This window comes from Lytechinus variegatus, chromosome 1 (assembly GCF_018143015.1).
Source record: "Lytechinus variegatus isolate NC3 chromosome 1, Lvar_3.0, whole genome shotgun sequence".
Lineage (NCBI taxonomy): Eukaryota > Metazoa > Echinodermata > Echinoidea > Temnopleuroida > Toxopneustidae > Lytechinus > Lytechinus variegatus.
In genome coordinates, this window is record NC_054740.1 from 60,001,569 (window position 1) to 60,028,291 (window position 26,723).

Genomic DNA, 26,723 nt, shown 5'->3' on the forward strand with positions numbered 1-26,723 from the left:
AATTGTGGCCTAATTTGTGCCACCATAATTTATATGGCCAAACTATGGCCAACTAAGACTCAGTTATATTCTACTTTATTACTTGTACTATGGGATCTTTGCCAGGGGAATTTCTATGAACCTTCAAATTCTAGTAATATAAAATAGAGCAATACGTGTCATTTGTACTGCCCATACGTACACGAGCTCATGCAAGTCCCATCTTCTTAGAAAGAGGCCTTTTAATATTTTTTTTTTCAATCTGCAGTTGGGTTCTTTTGAATGATAATGACCTGCCTTTGGCACTTAGTTTAAAAATAACCAGTTGCATAATTATCCAAAGCGTCAAGAATTTTTATTTCATCTTCCGAAATAAAACTAGAACAAAACTCGCCCACTGTACTAATATTTATTCAGGTCTTAAATATGGGAATTCTCTTGATTGCGAAATAAAAATATCTGCTAGTTTACCTGTATTTAAAAGAACATTGTAGACGTCTCTTTTGAGTCAAAGTTTTAACTCGAAGAACGAAAGTGTAAAAAAATAACAGTGTTATACAACATATAGGCATAATTTACGTACATTCACTTTTGTATATACAGTGCGTCCCAGAAAAAACGAAACCGAGATTTAGCGATGATTTATCATTACTTAATCATTAACAAAATAGACAAATGACCTACCAATGTAAAGCTTAGAATCTCCTCTTTCATCTGATATTACTTAGATTATTCCTCATTCACGCATGAGTGAGCAAAAACAATTTGAAGAAAGGATACCAAAAACTCATTTGGCGGGGGGTATCTGAATTTCAAAAAGAAAACCACATGCCTAAAAAGTTCAATATCTGCTCTTTTATTTGATACCTTAATCACAGAAAATGGTCAAGAAGTAAGAAAGTTATGCTCCCTCAAAACAATGGTTGTATTTCCATAATTTAACCAAATAAACATGTTTTCACCTATTTTCCACAGAAGCTATCGCACGGTTAACAAAAGACTTAATGCATGGTTGATCGTCAACAAAACGGAGTGTCGAGTGAGTTTGAACGCTAGCCTGTAAAACCTCTTCATTTTATGAAATTATTGAAATTCAAGCCTTTTTTCAAATTACCAGAACTTTGTTATTTTACGACCATTTTCTGTAATTGAGGTATCAAATTAAAGAGCAGATATTGAACTTTTTGAAAATGTGGTTTTCTTTTTGAAACCCAGATACAGCCCGCCAAGTGACTTTTTCGTATCCCCTCTTCAAATTGTTTTTGCTCACTCATGCGTGAATGAAAAACAATCTAAGTAATATCAGATGAAAGAGGAGATTCTAAGCTTTACATTGGTAGGTCATTTGTCTATTTTATTAATGATTATATTATGATAAATCATCCCTAAATCTCGGTTTCGTTTTTTCTGGGACGCACTATATAGGCCAGGTTTTTTTCAGGACGGTCAGAGTGAGTGTTCTGGGCATCCGGTTGTCAGGGAAATTTCAAGTTTTCTTCCTTTACTTTTCTCACCTAGCAACTCTGAAGAATTTCCCTTGTCTGCCGGGTGGTATCTCTTCCCTCACTCTTCCCGTATGTCTGCCATGTAAACAAATTAAATGTATTTATATTTACAGCTACAGATGCCCTTGCGACGGAACCCCCCCCCCCCGGGGGGCAGTCAAATGTATTGATGTACACACGCGTGACCAAATCATTTCCAAACACCCCCTAAAAGAGTTTCTTAAGTGCAAAATAACCCCTAAACAAGTTTTTTGCGAGCTTTATTTACGCATTTTGGCCCCTAAACAAGTTGTCGCCAGAATATGACCCCAGGGGAAAAGCTTGGGAGAAAAAAAAACATAACGTAAACACGTTTGGCTAGTCTTTAAAAAAAATTTTGGGAAAAAAAACATACCTTTCATATGTTTGAGCCCGCGATTGACCATTGACCGTCTATCAAGACACCCTTTTCCTTGAAAACCGGTGTTTTGACACCCTTAACTTTCCTTTAAAAAAGGGTTAAAACTAGATTTTCATTGTTATTATAGTTGCAGTATCGTAACAGTATAAAGTATGAGGCGGGGCACCGAGTAACAAGAGAAAAGAAAAAAAACAGTGTGTAGGGAGGCTGGGTATGAGGATGTGTGTGTGCCAGGGTGCGCGAGGGTGTGATTCATGATTATATAAGTTAGTGAAAAAAGTGAAAATATGAGATGTAAAGTATTATATGTGATTTGAAATGTTAAGTTGAAATGTTATTTAACTTTTTGTTCATGAAATCAAAATCAAAACAGTATTCAAAACAAAAAAGTGTGTGCCTAGGTGCGTGAGGCTCTGGGTGTGTGTGAGTGGAATATTATTTCGGACGCTGCAGATCCAATACCCCCCCCCCCCTCAACATCATCACTGAATCAAAAGTACGTGGGTAGACTTAGTAAAATTCTGACCTGATTTTCACCAACTATTTTTTGCAAGGTTTACCTTCACCGACTCATTTACGAAACGCTGTTTGAAAGGTTCAAGGGTGGTAGACTAATATATACATCCCCTTTTAGTGCGAAGCTCGTAAGCTTTGATATTTTGGCACAATGATGGAATACAATCATACCATTGAATTCGATGTCCGTTTTTCCCCCTTTCCACGGTTAAGTAAGGTACTTTATCATCAGAAATTGTAGTCTAAGCAGGGTCATGTGGAAACAATGAGAAAGTACTGCATTGCATTGAAAAAGATATAAGATATCAAATGAGGTTTTAGCGCTAATCTAAAAAAAAAAAAACTTCATGTAAATTGTTCCTGAAAAATTTCAATTTTAGAAACTTTAAGCACCTTCATGGTACAAAGTTCAGTCTGTTGGATTCTTCGGCTTGCTTACGCCCCCCCCCCCTCCTCTATCGAAAAGAAAAACAAGCTGCGGTGATTTAGGAATAACTGCACGAGTGCGTAGGAAAGAAAGGGTATTTCCTTCCTTTGAAATAAAGAAGAAAGAGCCTCATTGAACACGCCATGGACAAATACATACATGTATATACAGAAATTGACTTTGATCCGATGCATGCATGGCTTTGTAATAGATCCATGGTAAGATCCGTCGACACATTTAAATGCCAGAACCGGTGAGAAAGAAAGACGGGGTAGAGGTGGCATAATCTTAAAGATCCCATCAGCATGAACAGAGGTTTCAGGTGTAAAATTTGACAAATCGAAGCTAAAAAAAGCACAACATTGTGCTGTTATGCGTACTTACCGTTTCTCAGCTGAGTATTTTGCCATAAAAAAATAAGCTAGCAGGGTTTTTTTTTAATCTTTGCAGTTTTTATTCGTCACAAAAATAATCAAAGTATACAAAACATATCGTTGCACTTCAATCAAACAGGACATTGTATAAGTACATACAACATAATTTTAAATTTACAAGAAAATTGTACCCTAGCGCTGCCGACAGGACGATCCATTGACCGAAGAGTGGTACGGTAATACCCAACGGTCCACTGTCGTCCTGGCGGAATCGCCAGGGTATAGCGCAACCCAAAAATATGACATTTTCATGTATTAACATGACCGAAAGTAAGACATAAAAAAACACCACTACAACATGAACAGAAGATAAAACAAAGTCACAAAAAGACGATTACACAAAATATTAATCTACAGTGGTTACAATTTATGCAATGGAAAAATACTTGTTTATGTTTTGCCATTTTACATTGTGTTTATTGAGTTTGTTTTTCTTTTTTGCAATAATTTCTTCGGTAACTTTATAAGATAAAAGATAATTAAATCGTTTTATACTAGGGAGAGTATCTTGGTATTTACATCGCAAAATGAATTGTTTACCAAGTAAAATTAGAAAATTAAATGCTAAGGTGGATGGACTAAGTGGTTCTAGTAATCCAAATAAAATAGTCTCTCGTGAAAGGAAATAATTAGGATTAAAGTCAGTCACTCTCATACGCAACGCATTCCAAAAGGATGCTATTTTAGGGCATGCAAAAAACAATGATCCAATGTCCTGGGTGTCGCATTGCAAAAAGAGCATAATGCATTGGTTTTCTTTCCTATTTTTGTGAGCCATTCATTTGTAGGTATTAAGTTATTCAAAATTTTATAGTGTGTGATTCGAAGTCTGGTGTCTATAGTGATTCGTAATGGAAGAGTGAACAATTTGGAAGTCTGTTGCCTATCGATGTTGTAAAATTGATTAAAGCGAGTAAACACCTTGGAGGTTTCAGAGTTATCAATGTTTAAAAAAGTGCGATAAAATTGCTTTGTCGATATATTCTGAATTTGTCTAAATGCAGATTCACAGAAAAGAGAAGGGAAATCCCCAGGTTCTTTTACAAGATGATGGTAGTTTTGTTGTAAAAAGAAAACCTTCCATTTCCCTGGCATTATTCTATACCAATCTAACAATTTAGTAAACTTTAACCCCCTTCCCTTCGCTTCCCTCCAGCGTAGTGGGCGTCCAAATTCATCTAACATATTAGTAATTTTGGTGAATCCTTTTTCGTTTATGTTTGGTCTATAGATAGATTTTCCTTTAAATGTGATATATTGATTGTTCCATATAAACTCATTGGTAATATCTATTTTCCTTTCCAATAAACACCATGTTTGTAAAATGTCCATCAACCAATTTGACACTTCAATATTCAAATATTTCCGTATCAAAATTACAATAAAAAATGTATTCTCCACCGACAGGTGACAACAATTCTAAACATATATCTTTCTAACCCTTCGAAGTTGAAAAGAAAAGTCTCGAAACCAATTTCATTTTCTGAGCTTGAATAATCCATTTGATGCAAGTCATCTTTAACCCCCGTCATCGCATTCATTCACCAACACTTCACGTTTTATTCTATCCGGACCATCCCAAATGAGTTCATACAGTAATGTGTTTACCTTATGAATAAATGATTTTTAGAATATGCCTTCTTATCAGCATAAATTACGTGGCACCCCGGGTGGCACCATACTGTGTCAGGGGCGGTCGTGGATATATAAGTTTGTTCGTAGAAATGATCATTTTCTCGTCTCCATTACGTTTTTTTTAAATAATTTTGCTGAGGAAAATTGCAATGACAAATAGGAGTGCCGAGATGGATAAAACCTTATTGACTAACTTTTAGATTTCGTAATTTTGTTTTATCTCGCCAGGATTGCTATGTAGGAAGAATAATTGTTACACTATCTGAGCGCAGATAGAGTTGGAAAGCTGCGCCAAATAAGGGTGAAATAAAATATAGCAAAATCTTGTCTAGAAGCGAATGTTTTATCAATTCAAGCTTGCAGGAAAATACAGCTTGGTAACATAAATAAACAAATAATTTTACTTAAATAATAACATGAATAAAACTGAAATATTTAAGTTAAGAAAAGGGAACAGTTACTAAATCTAAAACGACTAATTATATAATTTATTCACTGATAAAAACACTGAAATGATAGCAATGAATTATGGCATTATAGGAAAAATATATATCATCGAGTGAAACAATGACAGTAAGGTATTAATGTATGTTTAAATCTATAAAATATCAAAGGATTAATATCATTACAAATAATAGCAACGTAACATCAATGTTATGATAAATAAGAGATTTGTATATTTCAACAAATAAAATATATGTAAGCGCTATCATAGACAAAATCAATGGATTACAAATATTATCCGGTAAGAGATGGAGGGTATATATCGGTAATAACATGAGACGTAAGGAAAGATGAATAATAGAATTGCATTCATTATGCTCGTAATAATTGTGAATGACATCCAATGTGACATGTGTGAGGTGAAAATTGACATAGTATCAAAAGAAATACATTTTCAAAGGCTAATTTGAAAGAATCTACTGAAACTACATTCTAAAGTGAATCTTGCAAATTGTTCCAGACCCAGCCGTGCGATGGAGAACGTAAAAGATTTTTAGAAGCATTCAATATTAGGTTTGGTAGGAACAACATTTAGTGTAGTATAATTTAGTATAGTATAAAAAAAGGGGTTTTCCTTTTTTTCGTGACGTAAATCACCATCATTTGAGAGTAAAGATGTTTAACCCCCCCCCTCTTCTCTCCTTTTGGGGGAAATTCCCATCCGTCCCTGATACTTATTATTGACATTCTCTTGCATAAGCATTGTATTTTTGCGTTATGATTTGTCAATTAAATTTTTAACTTCAGTCGGGGTCTTTAAGTTTTTAGAGAACTTTGGAGGAGCATGGTTTTGACGAATTGTTGACATATTTTATCTTGAAGTCGACTTAAAGGGGAAGTTCACCCTGAAGAAAAGTTTATTGTAAAAATAGCAGAAAAATTAATAAAAAATATTGGTGAAGGTTTGAGGATAATCCGTCAAAGATTAAGAAAGTTATTAGAATTCATAGTTTTGGATTTGTGACGTCATATGCGAGCAGCATTCCTACATAGCGAATGGTAAAAAATCAATGAATTTCAAATTTTGTATGGTTCCTGATGAATTTATTTTGTTTTCTATCTATGATCGGGTGTGAAATGATTTGTCTATTGATATACAAAAGGCACTGTAGAAACCATTTTCAATTTTGTGAGAAAATGACATTTCTTTGATTTTTTTACCATTCGCTATGTAGGAATGCTGCTCGCATATGACGTCACAAATCCAAAACTTTGAATTCTAATAACTTTCTTAATCTTTAACGGATTTTCCTCAAACCTTCACCAATATTTTTTATTAATTTTTCTGCTATTTTTACAACAAACTTTTCTTCAGGTTGAACTTCCCCTTTAAAAGCCTCATCGCGTCAACCTATTGACGTCACATTGCAAGTTGCGCGGTTACATATAAGGTATAAATCGTGCGTATGGTTCCATCAACTCATACCTTTTCTAAAAATATACATATCGCAATAGTGATGTAATGTATCTTGGCGTGTCAGTATCAAGAATATGTTACACGTCGTTATGACGATGGTAACTTGTCTAGTCGACTTGAAAATATATCAAACAAATTATTTTGCTAACTCGCCATGTTGAAATGAACTCATTTTAACTGAAATTTATAAGATAATTTATGTTGCCATATTAACTGAGTTTTTTTACGTAGACTTGGCAAGGAGAGTCTCTTGTCATTTTGATGACATTGCCCATTTATTTTTAAATTTCCGTAACTTACATACATTTTGCTATGGCATTAAAAGAAAGGATTTCCAAGCAACGTTTTTTTTATTCTCCCGACTGGTCGCTTTTGTTTATTTCATGCGAATCGGGGTGTGCTTTTTCATACCCGTGTACAAAATATAATTAGCATTATTAGGCTTTAACTCTCTCTCTCTATTAGCAATAACTGGTATATTGATAACGTTCCTTATACCTCGGTCACATTTGCTCTACGGCAAGTAAAAAAACAGCCGTTTTAACATTTTCTTTACCAGCTACATATAGGTTGTTTAAATAAAAATGAATAAAACGGCTGTTTTCGACTCGCCGTACGGCCGCCGTAGAACAAATGTGACCGAGGTATAACTTTTCATCACAATTTATCTAGCCGACATGTGACTTTGACCGTCTATTTTCTGTTCTAAAATCTACTTTTGTCGCCATTTCAGGTCCATTCAGTTGTTATTTGGCCCATAAATTTGGCGGTCGCCGTATAACAACGATCGGTGGCTTGCTATCTGCAATGTCCCTATTAGCAGGATCATTCAGCCAATCAGCAGTCTTTCTTGGTTGTTCTTTCTTCTTCACAGGTAAATGTTTTACTGTAAGGTATTAATAAATCCAGCTATTACATGATAAATGCCCGGCCGTTCAGTATGGTATAAGAATATCGTATGTTGCCCGACTTGTCCGCAGTGTGATCGTAGCCTATCATGCTAATCGTACGATCTCCTTAGGGTGGGGAACGATTTCATGTACGATCATCGTCAGGTACGCGGATTTGTTTATTGCGGATTTCTTAAACATTTCGATTTAATCTCAAACCCGTAACTAGACAGTAGGGGATTCACACGACCAGCGCAGGAGAATCGTTCAATACATGTACGTTCTTTGTATGGCCTAGCCTAGATTAGCCTATGAACCTTAGCACCAACATGGAATCGTACAATGGCCGTATCATTTAAACATAAAAAAGTGTAGCCTGTAGCCGCCTGCGACGTCATCAATATCATAAACTAATCACTCATGAGATGACCGTAGCAAATGAAAACTAATGAATACTAAACCGTTTAAAACTTTTTTTGAATTACTTTATCCCATGTAGGTCTTTTCGCTTCTCCCCTAAGGCAATTATCGAGTGAAACGCTTCATCAACACTACGGAGAACATGGGTATGGATTTGCTCAGACGATTACTATGTTAGGCTGTCAGGTTGGAAGTTTCTTGATGCCATACATCATTGTTTTAACCCTCGATGCCTACGGGATGAGAGGAAGCTTGTTGTTCCTGAGCGCAATGTTGTTTCATGGCGTACCCATAGCGGCGACATTACGTCCCCCACGACGTCCTCAAGGCCCATGTGATACGAACAGTTCTATCCGAAAGAATGGTGATGGACCAGAACTTGAGCCACTTCACACTGGTGACGAAGTCGGAAGCCCTACCAGTAAGAAAGAGATTATCTTAGAACTTGAGGACGTTAATACTGACAAAGGCCCGGAAAAGCAAGAAAACCCAAGCCTTCAACACTCGATTGTCGATGGGGTTCGAATTCTTGTCATGGATACCGTTAATTTTGTCAAAAAGGAACGTACTTACATGCTTCTCCTCCTCCCATGCCAGATTGTGTTTGACACAACTTTTGTCGGTTGGGAAGTGTTCCTCTTTTCCTATGGAATCACTGAAGGATTGTCCAAAGATCAAGCCGTTTATACGGTGATGATGGGTTCTGTTGGCGGCGTGGTCGGGCGGCTCACGCTGCTAGCAATCCTTTATAAATTTCCTCTACTTTCACTTCAACTCTTGGCGTCGAACTTGGCTTTATCGTCCATCATGCTCTTGGTGTACCCCATCAATTCTTCGCTGACTTATTTGACAATATGTTCCTTTATTGCCGGGTTCGGTTTCTGCAACGCCTACTCATCTTTCTTCGGTACTGTCTCTATAGTCGTGCAGCAGGAGAACTTCCCAAAGGCCATTGCTTGTTCTCTCATGTTCACTGGGATTTGCTATCTTATATCTGGAATACTAGAAGGTATGTAGCTATTTAGGTGCAATACATAAGAACTTCATTTGTAAATCTACTTCAACTGTATTTTCCTTCTTCATTTAATTGCGTAAACCAAAAGCCTCAGTCTCTGTATTTTGGTTGTTCCGCTGAACTACGTTGGCTCCACTAGTAAAATGTCAGAAATTGTTGAATAAATTCCCAGAAACGACGCTTATTCCTGTCTATTAATTACGTATGTTTTGGTTTCGGAAGCTCCGCAATTCAAACGTCATCTAGACGAGAAAAAAAGTACAAAGAAATGGGAACGAGAATGTGTTTCTGAGAATTAGCCAAGGCAGTGTATTTTCTATGTTTTCACTACCTCTACTACTACTACTGCTACTACTACTCATAGGCGGGTCCAAGGGGCGAGGGGTCCGCCTCCCCCCCCCCCATTGGCGGAGCAAAAAAGGGGAAAAAGGGGAAAGAAAAAATAGGGAAGAGGAGGAAAAAAAGAAGGGGAAACATAAGAGGAGGAAGATTAGTGAATAATTGAGGCAAAAGGAAGACTGGGAAAATAATTTTAACAAAATTTTATATCACTTTATACAATTTTCGCTTGCGCTTTGCGCTTGCATTGCCTTTTAGATGATTTAAATATCTTGCTCAACATGGAGCTTAAATATCAAATTTTGTAGACAATTTACGAGGCATATTTCAGCTCGCAAATCGAACTTGCATTCTATTGTTTGATTTACAAATTGATTTTTAAAAAGTGCTCTGTAAAAATTTATTTTCTGGTATGAATATTAACATTTTCTGCTCGCGCTGCGCGCTCGCAGAATTTGACTTGGCAGGTACCTATTATTTTCCTGTATTCCATAAAGTTCTCAAATATCCCTATTCAGGTCAAATTGTCATAACGTTTCAGCAAGCGCTGCACGCTGGCATTTTGATTTAGTGAGTTACGTATATCTCAATATTATTTCTAAAACATACTACTTAAAATCCCCATTTAATGACAGTTTATCAAAAATTTCGGCTCGCGTTTTGCGCTCGCATTTATTGTTAAAAATATATTAACTCATTCATCTTATTCATGATTACAAAGGGCTTTATTAAATGTCCAGTTTTCAGGCCATAACAGATTTCGCGCTCTCATTAGGCTTATTAGATTAGATTAATAGATAAGATATTAATTTAATAATCGAATTGTCCCTTTTTTCAGAATGGAATATTGACAAGTTTCATCTCACGCTTAAAAATAGAAGATAGTCATCATTTTCATATGATGACATAATGCTTTTAGAATGTCCCGGTCCTATGTCAAAACTCAAAGTTTGTTTGCTTGAAATTTATTTCTGTGTTCAACATGTTCAACATAATACAACATAATCAATTATTACATAGATTTTACATGTACATGTATATACATTTTAGACACACGTATCATTTACAATCTCTTTCTGAATATAAAAAAAAGTATAAGAAAAATATTATTTAACTCAATTTCAGAACGCAGGAGAACGTCGTCATGAGCGACCTGCTTGATGTTGACGACGGCCTCAAAATAATTCTAATGAAACAGCTGTGTTTAAACTGTGATCCCTATCAACCTCACAATTTTCCTACAAAGTGCTTGAAATATAGAGCTTAAATTGACCCTTTTTCAGATCGGAATATAAGATATTTTAGGCTCGCGCTTTGCGCTCGCCTTATTGATTTTCATGATGAAAAAAAGGAAATTATGCCCAGATTCTAGGTCGAAATCTGAAACACGCCCGCGTATGTTTATTCAGATACGCAGCTTGTTCTCTATTTAAATCATTAGGAGCCTATCCAGTTTCAGATCATAATACAAAAAAAATCTGCTCGCGCTTTGCGCTCGCATTACATGTAGGATCATTTCCAATTGCTCATCCTTTTCAGGATTTAAAAAACATGAAAAGAGAGTCCTATTATTAGGTGTAAATTTCAAAATTTTCCACTCGCGCTTCGCGCTCGCATCAATTGTTTAGTTATTATACTTATCCTTTTTCATGATTACAAAAAAATTCTTCTGGTAGAAAGGTCAACATTTTCAGCTCGCGCTTCGCGCTCACATTATTTGATTGTTGAAATATGTAACGTCTTCATGGCTATCTCCAAGCAGCCGTTAACAGTCACGCTTCGCGCTCCCAGTAATTATTCAGTTGGATACACATCTCGTTTAGGATCACAAACATTGCCCAGAATGTTTAACTTTTAGGACAAAATACATGAAATAAAAAAATAGCTTGCCCTTAGCGTTCGCACTATTGAAATAAGGCTTATGATATTGTTTTTATACTACTTCTTTCTTCTACGTTTTTCTTCTTCTTCCTCTCCTTCTTCTAAACTTTTGAATTATTAATCATTCTCTTCCTCTTCTGCTTCTTCTTCTCCTACTGGATACTGTTATCGCCACAACTACTTTTATTTTTTCATTATTCTCGTCAACTTCGTTATCACCGTGCATAGAATTGGGATGAGCTTTCTTGATATTCACGCTTTTAAACGGTATTGGAGTAAAAATAACTTTACTTATTGTATTTGATTGCATATAGTATCGTTTAATATAAGTTTATTTATATATAATCTCAATGTCATGGCTCCATTTCTAATCTGGCCAATAGAGTGCAAGGCTAGTTAGTATGTCGCTGTGCATATATTTTTTTATTCACATCGTTTCTCTCATTTCTCTCTTTCAGGTTCTATGTACAATCTGCTTGGTTCATACCGGGCTGTCTTCCGTGTATTAGGAATTATGTCAGGTGTCAATAGTTCGGCATTCACTATTTATATTTTTGTCAACTCTTCTAGAAGAAAACAGAAGTAGATCCGTTCATTTAGCAAGTTGCAACGTTCTCTTGAAATCGGCTTTTCAAGTATTCCTTACATGGACTTTTTCATAATGCGTGAGCTGAATTGAGTGTTATTTTCGGAATGAGTGCAGTCCTTAAAAGGACTGGGGAGGGTGAGAGGCTTGAGTAGATGAGAAAAGGCTGGCCCGAGTCGAAGAAATGAGTTGTATAGCAGGGGGGAGACTGGTGTACCATATATACACCACTTCCGCGATTGTTCATACAAACATGCATGCAAACCTTCAAACAATCATAATGACCTTGTGGGTGTTTCATTATAGCTGTTCGTAAGATAAGAACGACTGGTGAATTTGGTAAATGGTATACACCAAAGGTGGTTTAGCGCGTAAGAAAGGATCACCAGTCGTTCTTAAAGTCGCTCTTAAATTGCGAACAGCTTTATTAAACGGCCCCCAGAATTGGTAAATGTTATGGTTTACATTCACATGTCTTCAGTATTGCATGCCTGTATATTTTTGGACTTTAATAAGTTGGTATTTTTTTAGTCTAAGTGCCTGAAAGTAGATATAAACCAATCTTAATGCAATATTGAGACAATGGCGTAGACAGTTCATTGAATGAAGATGTTCGCATCAAACTCTTGGTATTTATACGATTCAAAATCTTCCTAGGATGAATTATATATAGTTAAGCTCAAAAATTAGTGAACCCCATTATATAATGCACTCTTACATGCTGAGTGTTGAATGTAGAAACAACAATATTCAGCGACCTCAGAGAAACAAACTCTATTGGATGTAATATCCCCCCCCCGATTTCCCCCCCCCCCCCCCGACTTCACAATTGAATATCTGAAACATGGCAGAATTTGAGATTAATTACAAGTAAGACGTATATGTTTAGTCTCCTTTTATTGTGATATTTCATGTATATAAATATATAATATATCAAGTGGCTAAATATAAAATATAGGATGGGCATAAAAAGATATTTCATTGGTAAATATAAAAGTGTATATACACATATAAATGTTGCTCCACAATAATATTTGTGGAGCAACATTTAAAGCGAAATTTGGACCTTGTAAAGAAAAGTCGAAGTTTGTGATAGATTTGGTGTAATGTTTATTGCAAAAATATTGGAATAATTTACCTGTTTCACTCAGACAATCATCTTTCTCTTTATTTAAAAGGGACTTATTAAGACATTTCTTTTTTCCAATCCATAGTTTTAGGATTGCAAATTGCATTCTAGACTTTGTTGTATTTTTTTCTTGTTGTAAGCACCTTGGGCCATTTTGGGAATAGCGCAGTAAATGAATAAACATAACAATAAAAATGATAATAATAAATGATAAAACAGAAATAATAATAATGATGATGATGATATGCAACAATCATATAGCACTTCAAATAGGCAAGTTTCAACATGGCCTACGCAATTTTGTGGACTCATGCACATATGCAAGCTAGCGAAGTGAGTGAGAAAAAAAATCAATTTTGACTCAATTTCTTTAATCTCTAATGAGAAAAGACAACTGTACCACATTTTTCAGTAGCGTAATGACAAAAATATTTTGAGGGGCACCATGGCGTAGGGGCAAAATGCGAGTAAGCAAAAATTCTGACCCTTTTTGATACAAAAATATAATTTTGTTACAGTTTGTGACACACTTACAAAATTATGTTTCACCCTTTACCATTTCCTTTGCTCTTTTCCCCTTATATTTTGTTTGTCCCAAGCTACTCCAATCTGTAAACTGTTTTTTTTTTTAGTGATTTAACAGAAAAAAATAAGATTTTGCAGAAAACAATAACATAATCATTCTGTAAATTCATAAAAACAGGAATTCTTCTGCAATTTAAGAGAACTGGTCTCTTCAAAAAAGGGAAAAGTGTGTTTTATTTAAAGAAATTTGTAAGATTTCATACATCAAATACCAATGCGCAATCTGGTAAGATTTCAGGTGTTCTCTAGAATCTGCTGCAGGAATTTCTTTTTTAAGGATAAATTTTGTAACTGTGTATGCCAAAGATATTTCCTGTAAGTTATGAACAAAGACTGCGCACACCTTTATAATTAGAAACAAGTCTGAAATATCGATTACGTGTGTATTTTGATTTATTAGGGAGGTGGGAAAGTTTCCTGTCACGTGTCAAGTGTGTTGACAGAACAAACAAAACAGAATCAGAGTTTTTCTGTACTATAGAAAATATTAAAAGTCAAGTCCATCCCAGCACAATTTTGATTTGAATAAAATAGAGAAAGTTAAAACTAGCATAATTTCATCAATATTTGATGTAAAATAAGAAAGTTATGGCATTTTAAAGTTTCACTTTTTTTCACAAAATAGTGATATGAACAACTCAGGGACATGCAAATGAGTCAGTCGATTATGTCCATCACTCACTATTTCTTTTGTTTTTTTATGGTTTGAATTATGCAATATTTCATTTTTTACAGATTTGACCATAGGGACCGACTTGACTGAACCATATAGAATTAAACAATGCTAATTCCACATGGATAGGGAGGAATTAATTACTGTTTCACTTGACAATGAGGAGAAAATTAGAACATTTATAATATTTATATAATGAGTGGATGACATCATCAGTCTCCTCATTTGCATACCGACCAGGATGTGCATAACTGTTTTGTGAAATTAAGCGAAACTTTAAAATGGCATAACTTTCTTATTTCACATCCGATTTTGATGAAATGTCCTTTAAGTTATTCACGAACTGCTTGAAGAAAAATGGTCCGGGCTGGAGATATTTAGATCTCAATAATTAGAGTAACATTCACAATGCAAACTGCTGAGAATTCGATCAAATCGGATAACAAATAACATATTTATTGAATTTCATTATTTCGGTGAAACATTTCTAGGCATGACTTTATGAATATTCATTAGTTGAGCTGATGATGTCATATCCCCACTTGTTCTTTTGTATTTTATTATGAGAAATTATTCTAATTCAATTTGTTTCCAACGAGAACTAAAAACAATTGGATTGACAGCTGATTAAGTGCATTGATTATCTATTGCCGGAACTTATTTCATCATAATGGCGACACATCATTTACACATGTATGAAAAAATGAAACATTTGTGATGTAATGTAATAACATAAGAAAAATGAAAAGGGGATGTGACATCATCAGCCCACCTACTGAATATTCATGATGATGTGCATATAACTGTTTCACAAAATATTGGTAAACTTTAGAATTCAATAACTTCGTTAATTCTTATGCGATTTTGATGAAATTTTCAGCATGATTTATCTATTCTGCTCTATTTATTTAGATATAAATAGTTTAAGCCCGGACCATCCCTTTAAAGGCCCCTGTTCGTCCGTTTTGTCCTCGCCTCAACGCAGATATGAATCGTGATTGTTACACCGATGATCCCAACGAGGCACCCCAGTATACGGAAGACTGCCCTGTAGGAACCAAGCCAATCATAAAGGAAACCTGGTGGAAAATAAAAAAAGAAAAGAGGAAAATATTTATTACCACGAGTGTAAGTCCAATCCGAGAGTTAGCAGTAGAAGGGGGTTATCATGATAGACCTATATCATATCAAATTATATAGACTGCCAATTTTTTTCAATTCTACTCTTATGGTACAGTAACACCGGTAAAGCGATTTCAGACCATGTGATGATTCCATGAGAAATGACTGAGGGTGTATATGCATTTTACATGTTTTAGGAGTAGGAACCGCGGTGCTCTTTCATTAATAAATTATCTTAAATTGTATGTTTTGAAAAGAAAATATGTAAACGATTTATGAAGCATATTTTATTCGCTATTTTTTTTATTTACCCTTTTTTGTTCTCAGGAATATATAATCAAAACGTATGGTAGGCCTGCATGTCTATAGTGTGCGTGTTTCTGCATGATAAATTTTGGAATTGGTCGAAAACCACCGCTGTTACTATATTTCAGACCTTACAAAATCAATATAAGCTGGATTGATTTTGTTAGAGTTATCATGATGGTCTATATGATGAAAGGGGCATTTCATTTGGGGCACGATTTAGATGATTTTTTTTCACCGTGATTATCCTCGGCTGACGCTAAACTAAGACAAAGCAAATTGTGGCTTGACTGATTCAGTTGTAACCTGCTATTAGGGCAGCGATTAACAATTAGACTTATACTAATAGACCCTTGGTGTGACTGCATGTTCCATGGTTACTTATATCTACCAGTCCTCCCATATTTCACTAAAGTGTTACATATAGACATTATACAACTTAATAGTTCCACAAAGTGAATTCTCCGTTTTACTTTTTTTTTTACTTCTAATATGAATCCAATTAGTGTATATATATATGTTTTTATTTATCTATTTCGACGTTGTCTCCATGCAAAGTATATTGTTATTCCAATAATGCGTATAATATTTCCATTTATTTGAATGCAGGATAAAATAGCATTCTAAATAAAAATGCATTGCCCACAGGCATAGGTGCCGCGGCCGGGGAACGAACCCTGGGCCTTCACTGTGCAGTCAGGCGTCTTGGTCACAGCACCTCCCATGCACCCCCCACACACACGCCCGAACTCGTCACTGAGTCAATATATTTGCAGAATCTGTTTACTTGAAGAAAATTTAGCTATGAAATAGATATAGTTAGATATAATGAAAAAAAGAAAGCCAGAGTTACCTATCTAACACAGGGCTCTCAATAATGGGAAATCCTCTTCAATTTTGAAAAGGTTATTTCTATCTCAGCTTTTTTCCCCTCAAAATTAAGCGTGTGCAGTGGCGTAGACAGGTCCTTAGACCTGGGGGGATGATCCCTAGCTGGGTCATACTTTATATATATATATATATATATATATATATATATATATATATATATATATAAATGTGTAAAGTTATACATGTACAACAGCTTTTGGCAACTCTTTTTTATTTAAATATTGTAAGAAATGGATGAAGAGAACAATGGTAGGCGTAGCTTAAATCAAGGTTCCCCAGAGCTATCTACCCTTTGGAAAAATTGGTGATGCCGAAAAAATGTCTCTGCCGGGAATCGAACCCGGGCCCCCAGCTTTGAACGCCGGTGCCTTAACCACTAGACCACAGAGACGGTTAGTAGCTAGAGCGAGCCCGATCCGATTGACCGTCAGATAGACAGATTTTCGACACTATACCAATTATATATTCCTTTGTCGGGTGAAGGTGAGTTTTGAACAATGACAAGCCGCCATGCCTCAGCTGGATCAAAGCTATTGCTTCGATACAGTACACATATGGGAGAAGAAATACAAATGTGTAAAGTTATACATGTACAACAGCTTTTGGCAACTCTTTTTTATTTAAATATTGTAAGAAATGGATGAAGAGAACAATGGTAGGCGTAGCTTAAATCAAGGTTCCCCAGCTATCTACCATGGCGGCTTGTCATTGTTCAAAACTCACCTTCACCCGACAAAGGAATATATAATTGGTATAGTGTCGAAAATCTGTCTATCTGACGGTCAATCGGATCGGGCTCGCCCTAGCTACTAACCGTCTCTGTGGTCTAGTGGTTAAGGCACCGGCGTTCAAAGCTGGGGGCCCGGGTTCGATTCCCGGCAGAGACATTTTTTCGGCATCACCAATTTTTCCAAAGGGTAGATAGCTCTGGGGAACCTTGATTTAAGCTACGCCTACCATTGTTCTCTTCATCCATTTCTTACAATATATATATATATATATATATATATAACACTCCATGTCTCCTCCATCCCCACTTGGTGTTCTTTGTTCGTCCTCCAACTGTGACGTTGATGGCCGGTCTTCATCAGTTTCTTGACAACTTTTGAAGAAGGTCGTAATTTTTTACGTTTTCAAACGCTTTGCTTGCGACATGCTTGGACAATTTCACGTCATTACATTGACCGAAATTCACCAAAAGGTTGAATTGAATCTTGTCTAGAAATTAGTCAAATTTTTATTGCGTAAATGCGCGAGATGATTATGTTTTTTGTCAAAGGTCCGACAATGAACACGCTGAGGGTCGAGTTAGGCTTGTTCTGTGATCTTAGACCATAAATTAATCTTATCCATGGATTGATTCAATCTGCCTTCGTGAATTAAGGCATGTCTATATATTGGATGATTCTACCTTCTTTGAAAAGCGCAAAGTACTCTGAAAAAATTAGTGAAATAGTTCACTCTTTAAGGAGAGAATATATGAAAGAGTGAATATTGAGTGAAAAAAACCTCGGATATCACTGAGGCCATCCAAAATTTGCACTTTCATTCCAAAATCATTCATTTACTAATTCGCTCCTTAGAGACTGAAAATTTTCACCTTTCCTTTGCAAAGTAGGGGTTGAGGACATGGCCAGCAGGGAAAAGGGTCAGTGTATGTGTATAGGTAATTTCTTATTAATTCGTTTGAACAGTGTTAATGTGTTATGAAAGCAATTGCTCTGAAAGGGAGTGATTAAGCGACACTTTCTTAAATCTGTAATGAAATATTTTGAACTTATCTCCTTTGCAAATACATAATTATTATAAGGAAATGTACTTGGTGAAACTCTGAATAACGATCCTTAAATGTATATGACGACGCAAGACAGTTGTTATTACTTAAAACTTGCAAGTCGTAAATGCATATAAGATGATTGACTCTGAATAAAAGTCCAATTTTGATCATGTTTGTCATTGCTGTACGTTATGATTATTACTGCTATTATTATCGATTGATTTTAACTAGCATTCATTGCTTTATTACTGTATAGTTTTGCTTCTTCCCCCACAGAAACCTGGGGGGATGATTGTACACACCATCCCCCCCACCTAAAATTCTGGGGGGGATGCATCCCCCCATCCCCCCCCCCGCTACCTACGCTCCTGAGCGTGTGTATATTTACCTGTAAGTACTCCAGAAACAAGAAAAGAGGCCCCAGTCACCATCAGGGAGCAAGCAATGGCCTTTGGAAAATTCTCTTTCCGGACCTTCAAAGAAATAACTCCGTCTAACGTTGAATATGTATTGTAGAAACCCATCCCGGCGACAAAGGAGCAGATGAATAGAAAGGTCGGAGAGGAATTAACAGGGTACGCCAGGAGTGATATGGATGATATCAAGAGGCTTGCTGGCAGCAATGGTATCGTTAACATTGGGTACTTATACAGGGATACTACGAGGAAGAGTCTTCCGACGATGCCGCCAACGGAAGCGATCATGACTAAGAACACGGCTGTGTCTTTAGGTAACCCTTCGGCTATTCCGTAGGAGAACAAAAACACCGAATAACCGATGTAAGAAATGTCGAAAAAGACCTGACAGGGAAGCAGAAGGCATGCAAAAACGCGCTCCTTTTTAACAAAATCTACGGCATCAAGCATGGTGTTTCGGATCAAGCTGAACATTCCTTCTCGAAGATCTTGGCTTTCCTTCATCTGGCCAGTATGTGGATCAGACTGTAAATCGTGGGGGCTACTCGTTGTGGCTGTTATTTCTTTGCTCTGAAGCTGACAGACCTGATCATCGTTTCTAGTTCGAAGTGGCTCACGTTCATCACTATCGTTCCCTGAAGACAGTTCAGACAAGGATGTTTCACTTTCAGATTGGCCTTTCGGAGATGAACGCAGCGTGGCTCCTATTGGCACCCAATGAAACATCATGGCGCTGAGGATCAGGAAGCTCCCTCTTGGCCCATAGGCATCCATGCTCATCGACGTCAGGTAGGGCATCACGAAACTCCCGACTTGACTACCCATCATCGTGATTGCTGAAGCTAATCCGAAATTGTCTCTGTAATGTTGGTGAAGCACTTCACTCGATCCTTGATTCAACGGAGAAGCGAAGAGACCTGTGGTTGAAGATATCAGTTATGGAAAAGAAGATAAACGAAGAGACCTATCGTTGAAGATTTCAGTTATGGAAAAGAACATAAACGAAGAGACCTATGGTTGAAGATATCAGTTATGGAAAAAAAGATAAACGAAGAGACGTGTTGTTGAAGATATCAGTTATAGAAAAGAAGATAAACGAAGAGACTTATGGTTGAAATATCAGTTATGGAAAAGAAGAAAAATGAAGAGACCTGTGGTTGAAGATATCAGTTATGGAAAATACGATAAACGAAGAGACATAATTATGGTCGAAGATATCAGTTATGGAAAAGAAGATAAACGAAGAGACATATGGTTGAAGTTATCAGTTATGGAAAATAATACACATGTAACCGAAGAGACATATGGTTGAATATTATGGAAGCGAAGATAAATACAACATTCACGTCTTGCTATAGCTTTGACTGTATCGACGATGTCCAGAGAAAATTGATTTGAAAATTCACAGTACATCTTTCACTGAAATGAAAATGCCCCCAGTTCCATAGTGCTGATCTTTCTAAACGGACACTCTTAAAGAGGATTGGTCAATTTTAATCAGTATGTTGGGTATGTTTTCCGATTGAAATGATCGATTTCAATCGGATCGGACCGTTGTGGCCCAGTGGATTAGTCTTCGGACTTTGAAACAGAGGGTCGTGGGTTCGAATCCCAGCCATGGCGTAATTTCCTTCAGCAAGAAACTAATCCACAGTGTGCTGCACTCAACCCAGGTGAGGTAAATGGGTACCGGTAGGAAGTAATTCCTTAAAAAGCTATGTGCGCTATGAACGCCTAGCTGAGCCGGGTAATATAGGAGCGCCTTGGGCACCTAACAAGGTGGATATGTGCGCAATATAAACACCCTATATTATTATTGTTATTATTTCAACCTTTCTATTGGATACCAAGAAATAAATTGGTAAATTTTGACTACTTTTATTTTAATCACCAACGCATCGGTCATTTTGACCAAACCTTAATCGGAGTGTACACTGACTGAAATGGCCGGAAAATATGTATTAGTGAAAGGAAGACAAACTGTCTCTTAATATGATTGTTCGGCTTATCCGCTCTACTATTCGAGGGATCGAATGGACAGAGCTTTAAAGAACTGAATGGATAAAGCTTTAAAGAATGGAAAGGATAGAGCTTTAAAGAATCGATAGAGCTTTGAAATTAAAGAATTAAAAGTTTCCTTTGCACGTAATTTTTATGGGAACTTTCCAATGTTCCTCAAATTACATGAAAAAGTTCTGCATGAGTACATTTTTACAAATTTATGTTTTAAGCGTTGTTCTTGTTGTTAATTCAATATTCTGACTTGCATTCAGCAGCAAGAATATTTACGCCATTTTAAGAGGTGCACCCTGACAAAGTGTTGGATGAAATAGAAGCATTAACAAATGATTAACAAACATATTGATGAAGGTTTTTATGAAAATCCATCTAAGAATAAAACTAAATGATTTTTTCTTCAATTTTGCCGTCATAATATGTAAGCAGTTCCCTATACAGTGCGTATCAAAAAAAAGTTTGCACTTTGAAAAAATCCTGTAAAATTATACATTCGTAATATCCTGAAGATTTTTCCACATTTTAACATTGGTACAGGTCCATTTAAGCAAATGACAATATAAATGTCGAAAATTATTTCCGCTTGAGTGAGCACCACTTAATTTTGAAAAGTTAGTCAAAAATCATTTGCGCAGAACTTTGAAATAGTTATGCGGATAGAAGTAGACCATGGTCACAAATAACACGTGGATTTTAGCTAGTAAAATTGATATGAAGATATCTTCTACCTTTTAAAACTTGTTTCCTTGCCCAAAACACTTCGAAGAGAGCATTGCGCCCTATCCACTCCCCCACACACCGAGGCCATTGTGACGATATTTGCCTCACACTGAGCTGTGATTTACATGAAATGGCTTAGGCTTGATTTTTATTCTGTTAATCATTGTCAAGTTTGGGAAAAGTGTGGAGAAACAAGTATTACATTACAAATGAAATGTTAACCCACTTAAAATGATAAAAACTTAGTAAAAATGCTCTATATATCTGCTATAAACTTTTGCTCAGATTCAGTTACGTCCTCAGATCCAGCTGGCACAAAAAAAGGTAAAGTTTGTGCTTACTAAGTGTTGAAATTTCAATTTGGGTGGCAAAATTGTTACAAAATGCTTGAATGTATCCGTTATATTTCAATGGACTAAAGGTGCAAGGGAAAGTATGAGAAATGTTTCGCAGGGTAAGTTTGATTTCGTCCTTTTGACATAGCATGAAAACGAGCATTTCTGCGCAAACAGATTTCTGCGAGCTTTACAAAATGGACAGTGCTCACCCAAGTGTAACATTCTGTCAAAATTTTTACTTTCATTGGATAGACGAGACCCAAGCCCAAAAATATATGTGGAAAAAATACCCACATGTTGTATATTTTTAAACTCCCAGGGCTTTTTCAAAGTGGAAACTTTTTTGATACGCACTGTATATCTATATATCATGTAATATCAATCTTATACATTTATTTTTGTTTAAATAAACATAATAAACATAACATTTTGTCAGTAGAACATGTAGAAGGCGGTGTGCAATTATGAGGTGTGTGATGATTTATCCACCGCACAAATAAACCCATTTCATTTTCTTTACAAAATTGAATTTTGGGAAATCTATCATTCGACATATGGAGGAGCTGCTTATCTGTGACGTCACAATATCACAAACTGAAGAAAGAAAATCAAAACATCCTTGTACTTTGACGGATTGTCATCACATCTTCACTAATATTTTTTTCCTATTTTTCTGCTTTAATGAAGACCACTTTGTTGTCAGATTGAACTTCCCCCACTACGTTCTGGCAACTCTGGTGGAAATTAAAATTAGTGCGCCCTTCTAATGTTCTACGTTGTGGTTCCATGTAAAATAACAGTTACATTAAAAACTTATTTTAAAAAACTTATAAATAAAACAAAATATGTTTAAGTTGCACGTTTGAATTTGTATCTCTCTTTTTTTAAAGCAAACGATGAATAATCACCTGTGAAAAATAGTAGACACCCAAGTGAGGGCACTGTCTTGCAGAATGTTCCTGCCATGAACGAAATTGCAGCTAAGATGCCTCCTATTGTTGTCACCTGCCGAGAGCCAAACTTTTGGTTCAGAAAATGACCAAGTGGACCTATATACAAAAACAATAGTTGAAACGGTTAGACCGGAAGAGCCAGTCGGCTAGAAAAGAAAACAAAAGTAAAAATACCATGACCTCAACATTTCTAGAGGTCATGCGTCATGCCTCTCTTTAGCATTATGTTTAAAAGTAGTAGATGTGCCTGTTAGTGCGAACTAATTACTATTCAATAAAAATCAATTTATGATACTAATACTTTATTTCTAAAAATAGAAAGCTGTGTATAAAAATATATTTTGTAATGCTAATGGACTTTCTAAACATGCTAAAAGTCATTGGTAGTCTGGATTTTTTTACATGAAGATAGGCATTATGAGGGCAGAACATAGAATATGTATGGGTTAAAAATTCCCTTGAAAAAGTGGCGAGCGAGCTTCAGAAAATAAAAATCACATCCCTTCCCTGTTTTGCTGTTGGTCTTATTTTTTTTTATCTTAGACGTGGACTTTTCTCTTTATTTTTTTTGCTTTAGCAGTTTGGTGGAGACTTATACCCTTTTTACACAGGATTTTCTTAACCCCGGACTATCGCTAACCCCGTACTATCCTTAACCCCGTACTATTTCTTTTCCTTTTCACACATGCCAAATTGTTATTGCTAACCCCGGATAAGGAATGCTTGCTTTTTACACACGAAACTCGCTAACCCCGGACTAGTGGTTTTTGTTGATTATCCGTAGTACAAGTACTTCACTCGTACACTTTTTACACACGCTAAAATTTCCTTAACCCCGTACTATAGGTGGGGCTAAATTGCCATTAGCCCTACCTATAGTACGGGGTTAAGGTTAGCCCACTTTCGTTTTACACTAGCGATCTTAACCCCGTACTATCGCTCTTAGCACCGCAATTGCTGGGATAACCCTGCTTTTTTGCAGGGCCAAATAATCCCGTACTATAGGTGGGGTTAGCCCACTTTGCAAATATGCTGTGTAAAAAGAAAGTGGGCTAAGCTTAACCCCGTACTATAGGTGGGGCTAAATGGCAATTTAGTCCCACCTATAGTACGGGGTTAAGGAAATTTTAGCCTGTGTAAAAAGGGTATAACAATTAGCGAGTCCGAGAATTTCAGATCCAAATTTGATGAAAAACATGAGTAGAGTACAAATTGCCTGATTGACTCCATTTGGCAAAGGAATGGGAATGCGTGTTGTTAAATACCGATTCTTTTAAGAGTACTTTAGCCTGATTATGGCTCCAGTATTTCATGGGCATGAAGATATAAAGACCATAATAATCAAAGATATTATGCACAGCTATATATATTTCAACTTTTAGCGAAGCACTTTTTGTATGATTTAAGGGAGAGGGGGAAATTACTTCTTAAAGTTATGAGTTTAAATAAGACCAGGTAATCGTGTATTTCGCGGATACATTTGATCAGCAATACAGGATGTATTCATTTGCTCCCCCAATGGTAAACAGAAAAAAGTGTAGCAGTGATTTTGAACCATGCAATATATACCTGACTACTTTTAAACATAAAAACAAATTCATGAGCGCAGGAAAACACTTACAAGCCATGAAATATATTCCAATTTCCATGGTAACAAGGACGCCAACCGTTGCGGTGTCCACGTCCAGTTGGATGACGAGATAGGGAATGAGTACAGACATGGATTTGACTAGTCCAATATGCAGAAAATAAACCATGAACTTGGAAACAATTATGACGTATCGCCATGGGTCCAAACTTCTCTCCTCAGAGGATGCCATTACTGGCTGCTATCGACACCCTTAAATGAACGGGTGCATGTGGAAAGCATATAAAGTTACAACTGGATCTGTGTTTCACGTTTGTCGGAGGGTTAAGACTTTAATACGTAAATAACAATATATCTGAGTGAGATCCGCTTCAGTTGATCTCAAGGGCCGCACAAAATAAAGCTATTCGAGCAGAATTTATCGTACGGTCTCGCGACAGCAGCGTTGCATGTCTGGTCTGTAAAATCAAAACGCACGTGACCAGAGCCTGATATGTTGTTTGTCCATATTGTTTCGGTCCAATGTCCACAGTTGGAGCAATGGTGCAGAAAACGGTATATTTTTTAAGATTAGCTCTAGTCTCGATCTCGACGTTAGTAGTTATTTGTTTGGTAAACCTCTATATCAATCCTCTCTCTTTTCACCTTCTCCTTCTCGAAGGAGAAAAGAGAGAGGACTGACGAAGGAGAGAGGAACAGTCCATATCTAGACAAGTCGAATACTTGAAAGCGCCATCCAGTATCTGTAATCATGCTGATAAATGGCGCTATACGTTGTCATGATGGTTCACGCTTTTCATCCGGGTCTTGTCATAGCCCTGTCGGTCCTACCCCTGATTACCTGGTTATCCAGCTATATGGCATACTCATACTCAACCGCTGGAGTCATCATCACCATGGAATATGGAATGTATATCAGTTCGCCTATAAGCTCTTCTGATTTTCTTTATTAATAAGCCCAGTACAGTCACAAAAAAAGTAACCGCCTCCAAACCGACCGATGTTGCTTCAGTGGCGTAACAGGCGGGGGGGGGGCACATTTTGTTCAGTTCTACCAAAATTTCCAAAGAAGGTGGTAGCTGGATAACTTTGATTTGAGCTATACGCCTACCCTGTTACCCCATTTCTTTCAAAGCATTTACTAGTAACTAAAAAGGGTTGCCGTAGCTGTATACTTTTATTATTTTCTTCTTCAATATCAATTGATATGAATAATTGCAAAGTTTAGATTCTTTTCATCTGTCCATCGTTTCGATTCCATGACATTTGCTCCAGCGACTATTGCTCCGCTGTAAATTCCATACACTACAGGAATGACCAACTTTAACCCTAATTTAACACTATACCGTAATTATGCTAAACCTTTAAATCTAACATATAACCACATTGCATTCCTAACCATATATTACTAAATAAAGCCCGGAGCAATTGTCGCCGGAGCAAAGCTCTTGTCACCATCGTTTTAAATGCAATAAAAATACAGTGAGTGTGTTGCATCATTGGGGCCAGTTTTGTAAAGACTTGCAACTATGTATTGGAAGCTTTATATAGATATATATATATATATATATATATATATATGTATATATATATATATATATATATATATATATATATATATATATATATATATATATATATATATATATATATATATTATATATATATATATACACACACACACACACACACACACGCATATATATATATATATATATATATACACATATATATATATATGAAACATTTTACATCCAGGATAATCAGTCGTAGTGGCTGACCGTTATGGACGACAGGAACTACTCTCGGGTCTTTTTGGTTAAAGTGGAGATAATGGCAGCAGTGGGATTTTGAACTCACAACCTTTCAATCATGAGCCCAATGCTATTACCACTATACAGTGCGTATCAAAAAAAAGTTTACACTTAGAAAAAATCCTGTAAAATTATATATTTGTAATATCCTAACGATTTATCCAAATTTTAGCATTGGTACAGATCCATTTAAGCAAATGACGATATAACTGTCGAAAAATATTTCCGCTTGAGTGAGCACCACTTAGTTTTGAAAAATTGGTGAAAAATGATTTGCGCAGAACTTTGAAATAGTTATGCGAATAAAAGTAGACCTTAATCATGAAGAACACGTGGAAATTAGCAAGTAAAATTGATATGAAGATATCTTTTACCTTTTTAAACTTGTTTCCTTGCCCAAAACACTTCGAAGAGTGCATTGCACCCCATCCCACTCCCCACACACCG

General features: G+C 36.2%; 1 protein-coding gene across 1 annotated transcript; it reads right to left on the reverse strand.

Annotated features, from left to right (window-relative positions):
• Positions 1 to 15,208: 15,208 nt before the first annotated feature.
• Positions 15,209 to 25,043, reverse strand: LOC121418546 (monocarboxylate transporter 1-like). The gene is made up of 4 exons (XM_041612472.1): positions 24,496 to 25,043; positions 22,830 to 22,970; positions 18,820 to 19,764; positions 15,209 to 15,414 (listed from the first exon to the last, which is right to left on the reverse strand). Exons 1-4 carry the CDS (start codon positions 24,692 to 24,694, stop codon positions 15,278 to 15,280), a joined length of 1,422 nt encoding a protein of 473 aa, XP_041468406.1. The 5' UTR covers positions 24,695 to 25,043; the 3' UTR covers positions 15,209 to 15,277.
• Positions 25,044 to 26,723: the final 1,680 nt, after the last annotated feature.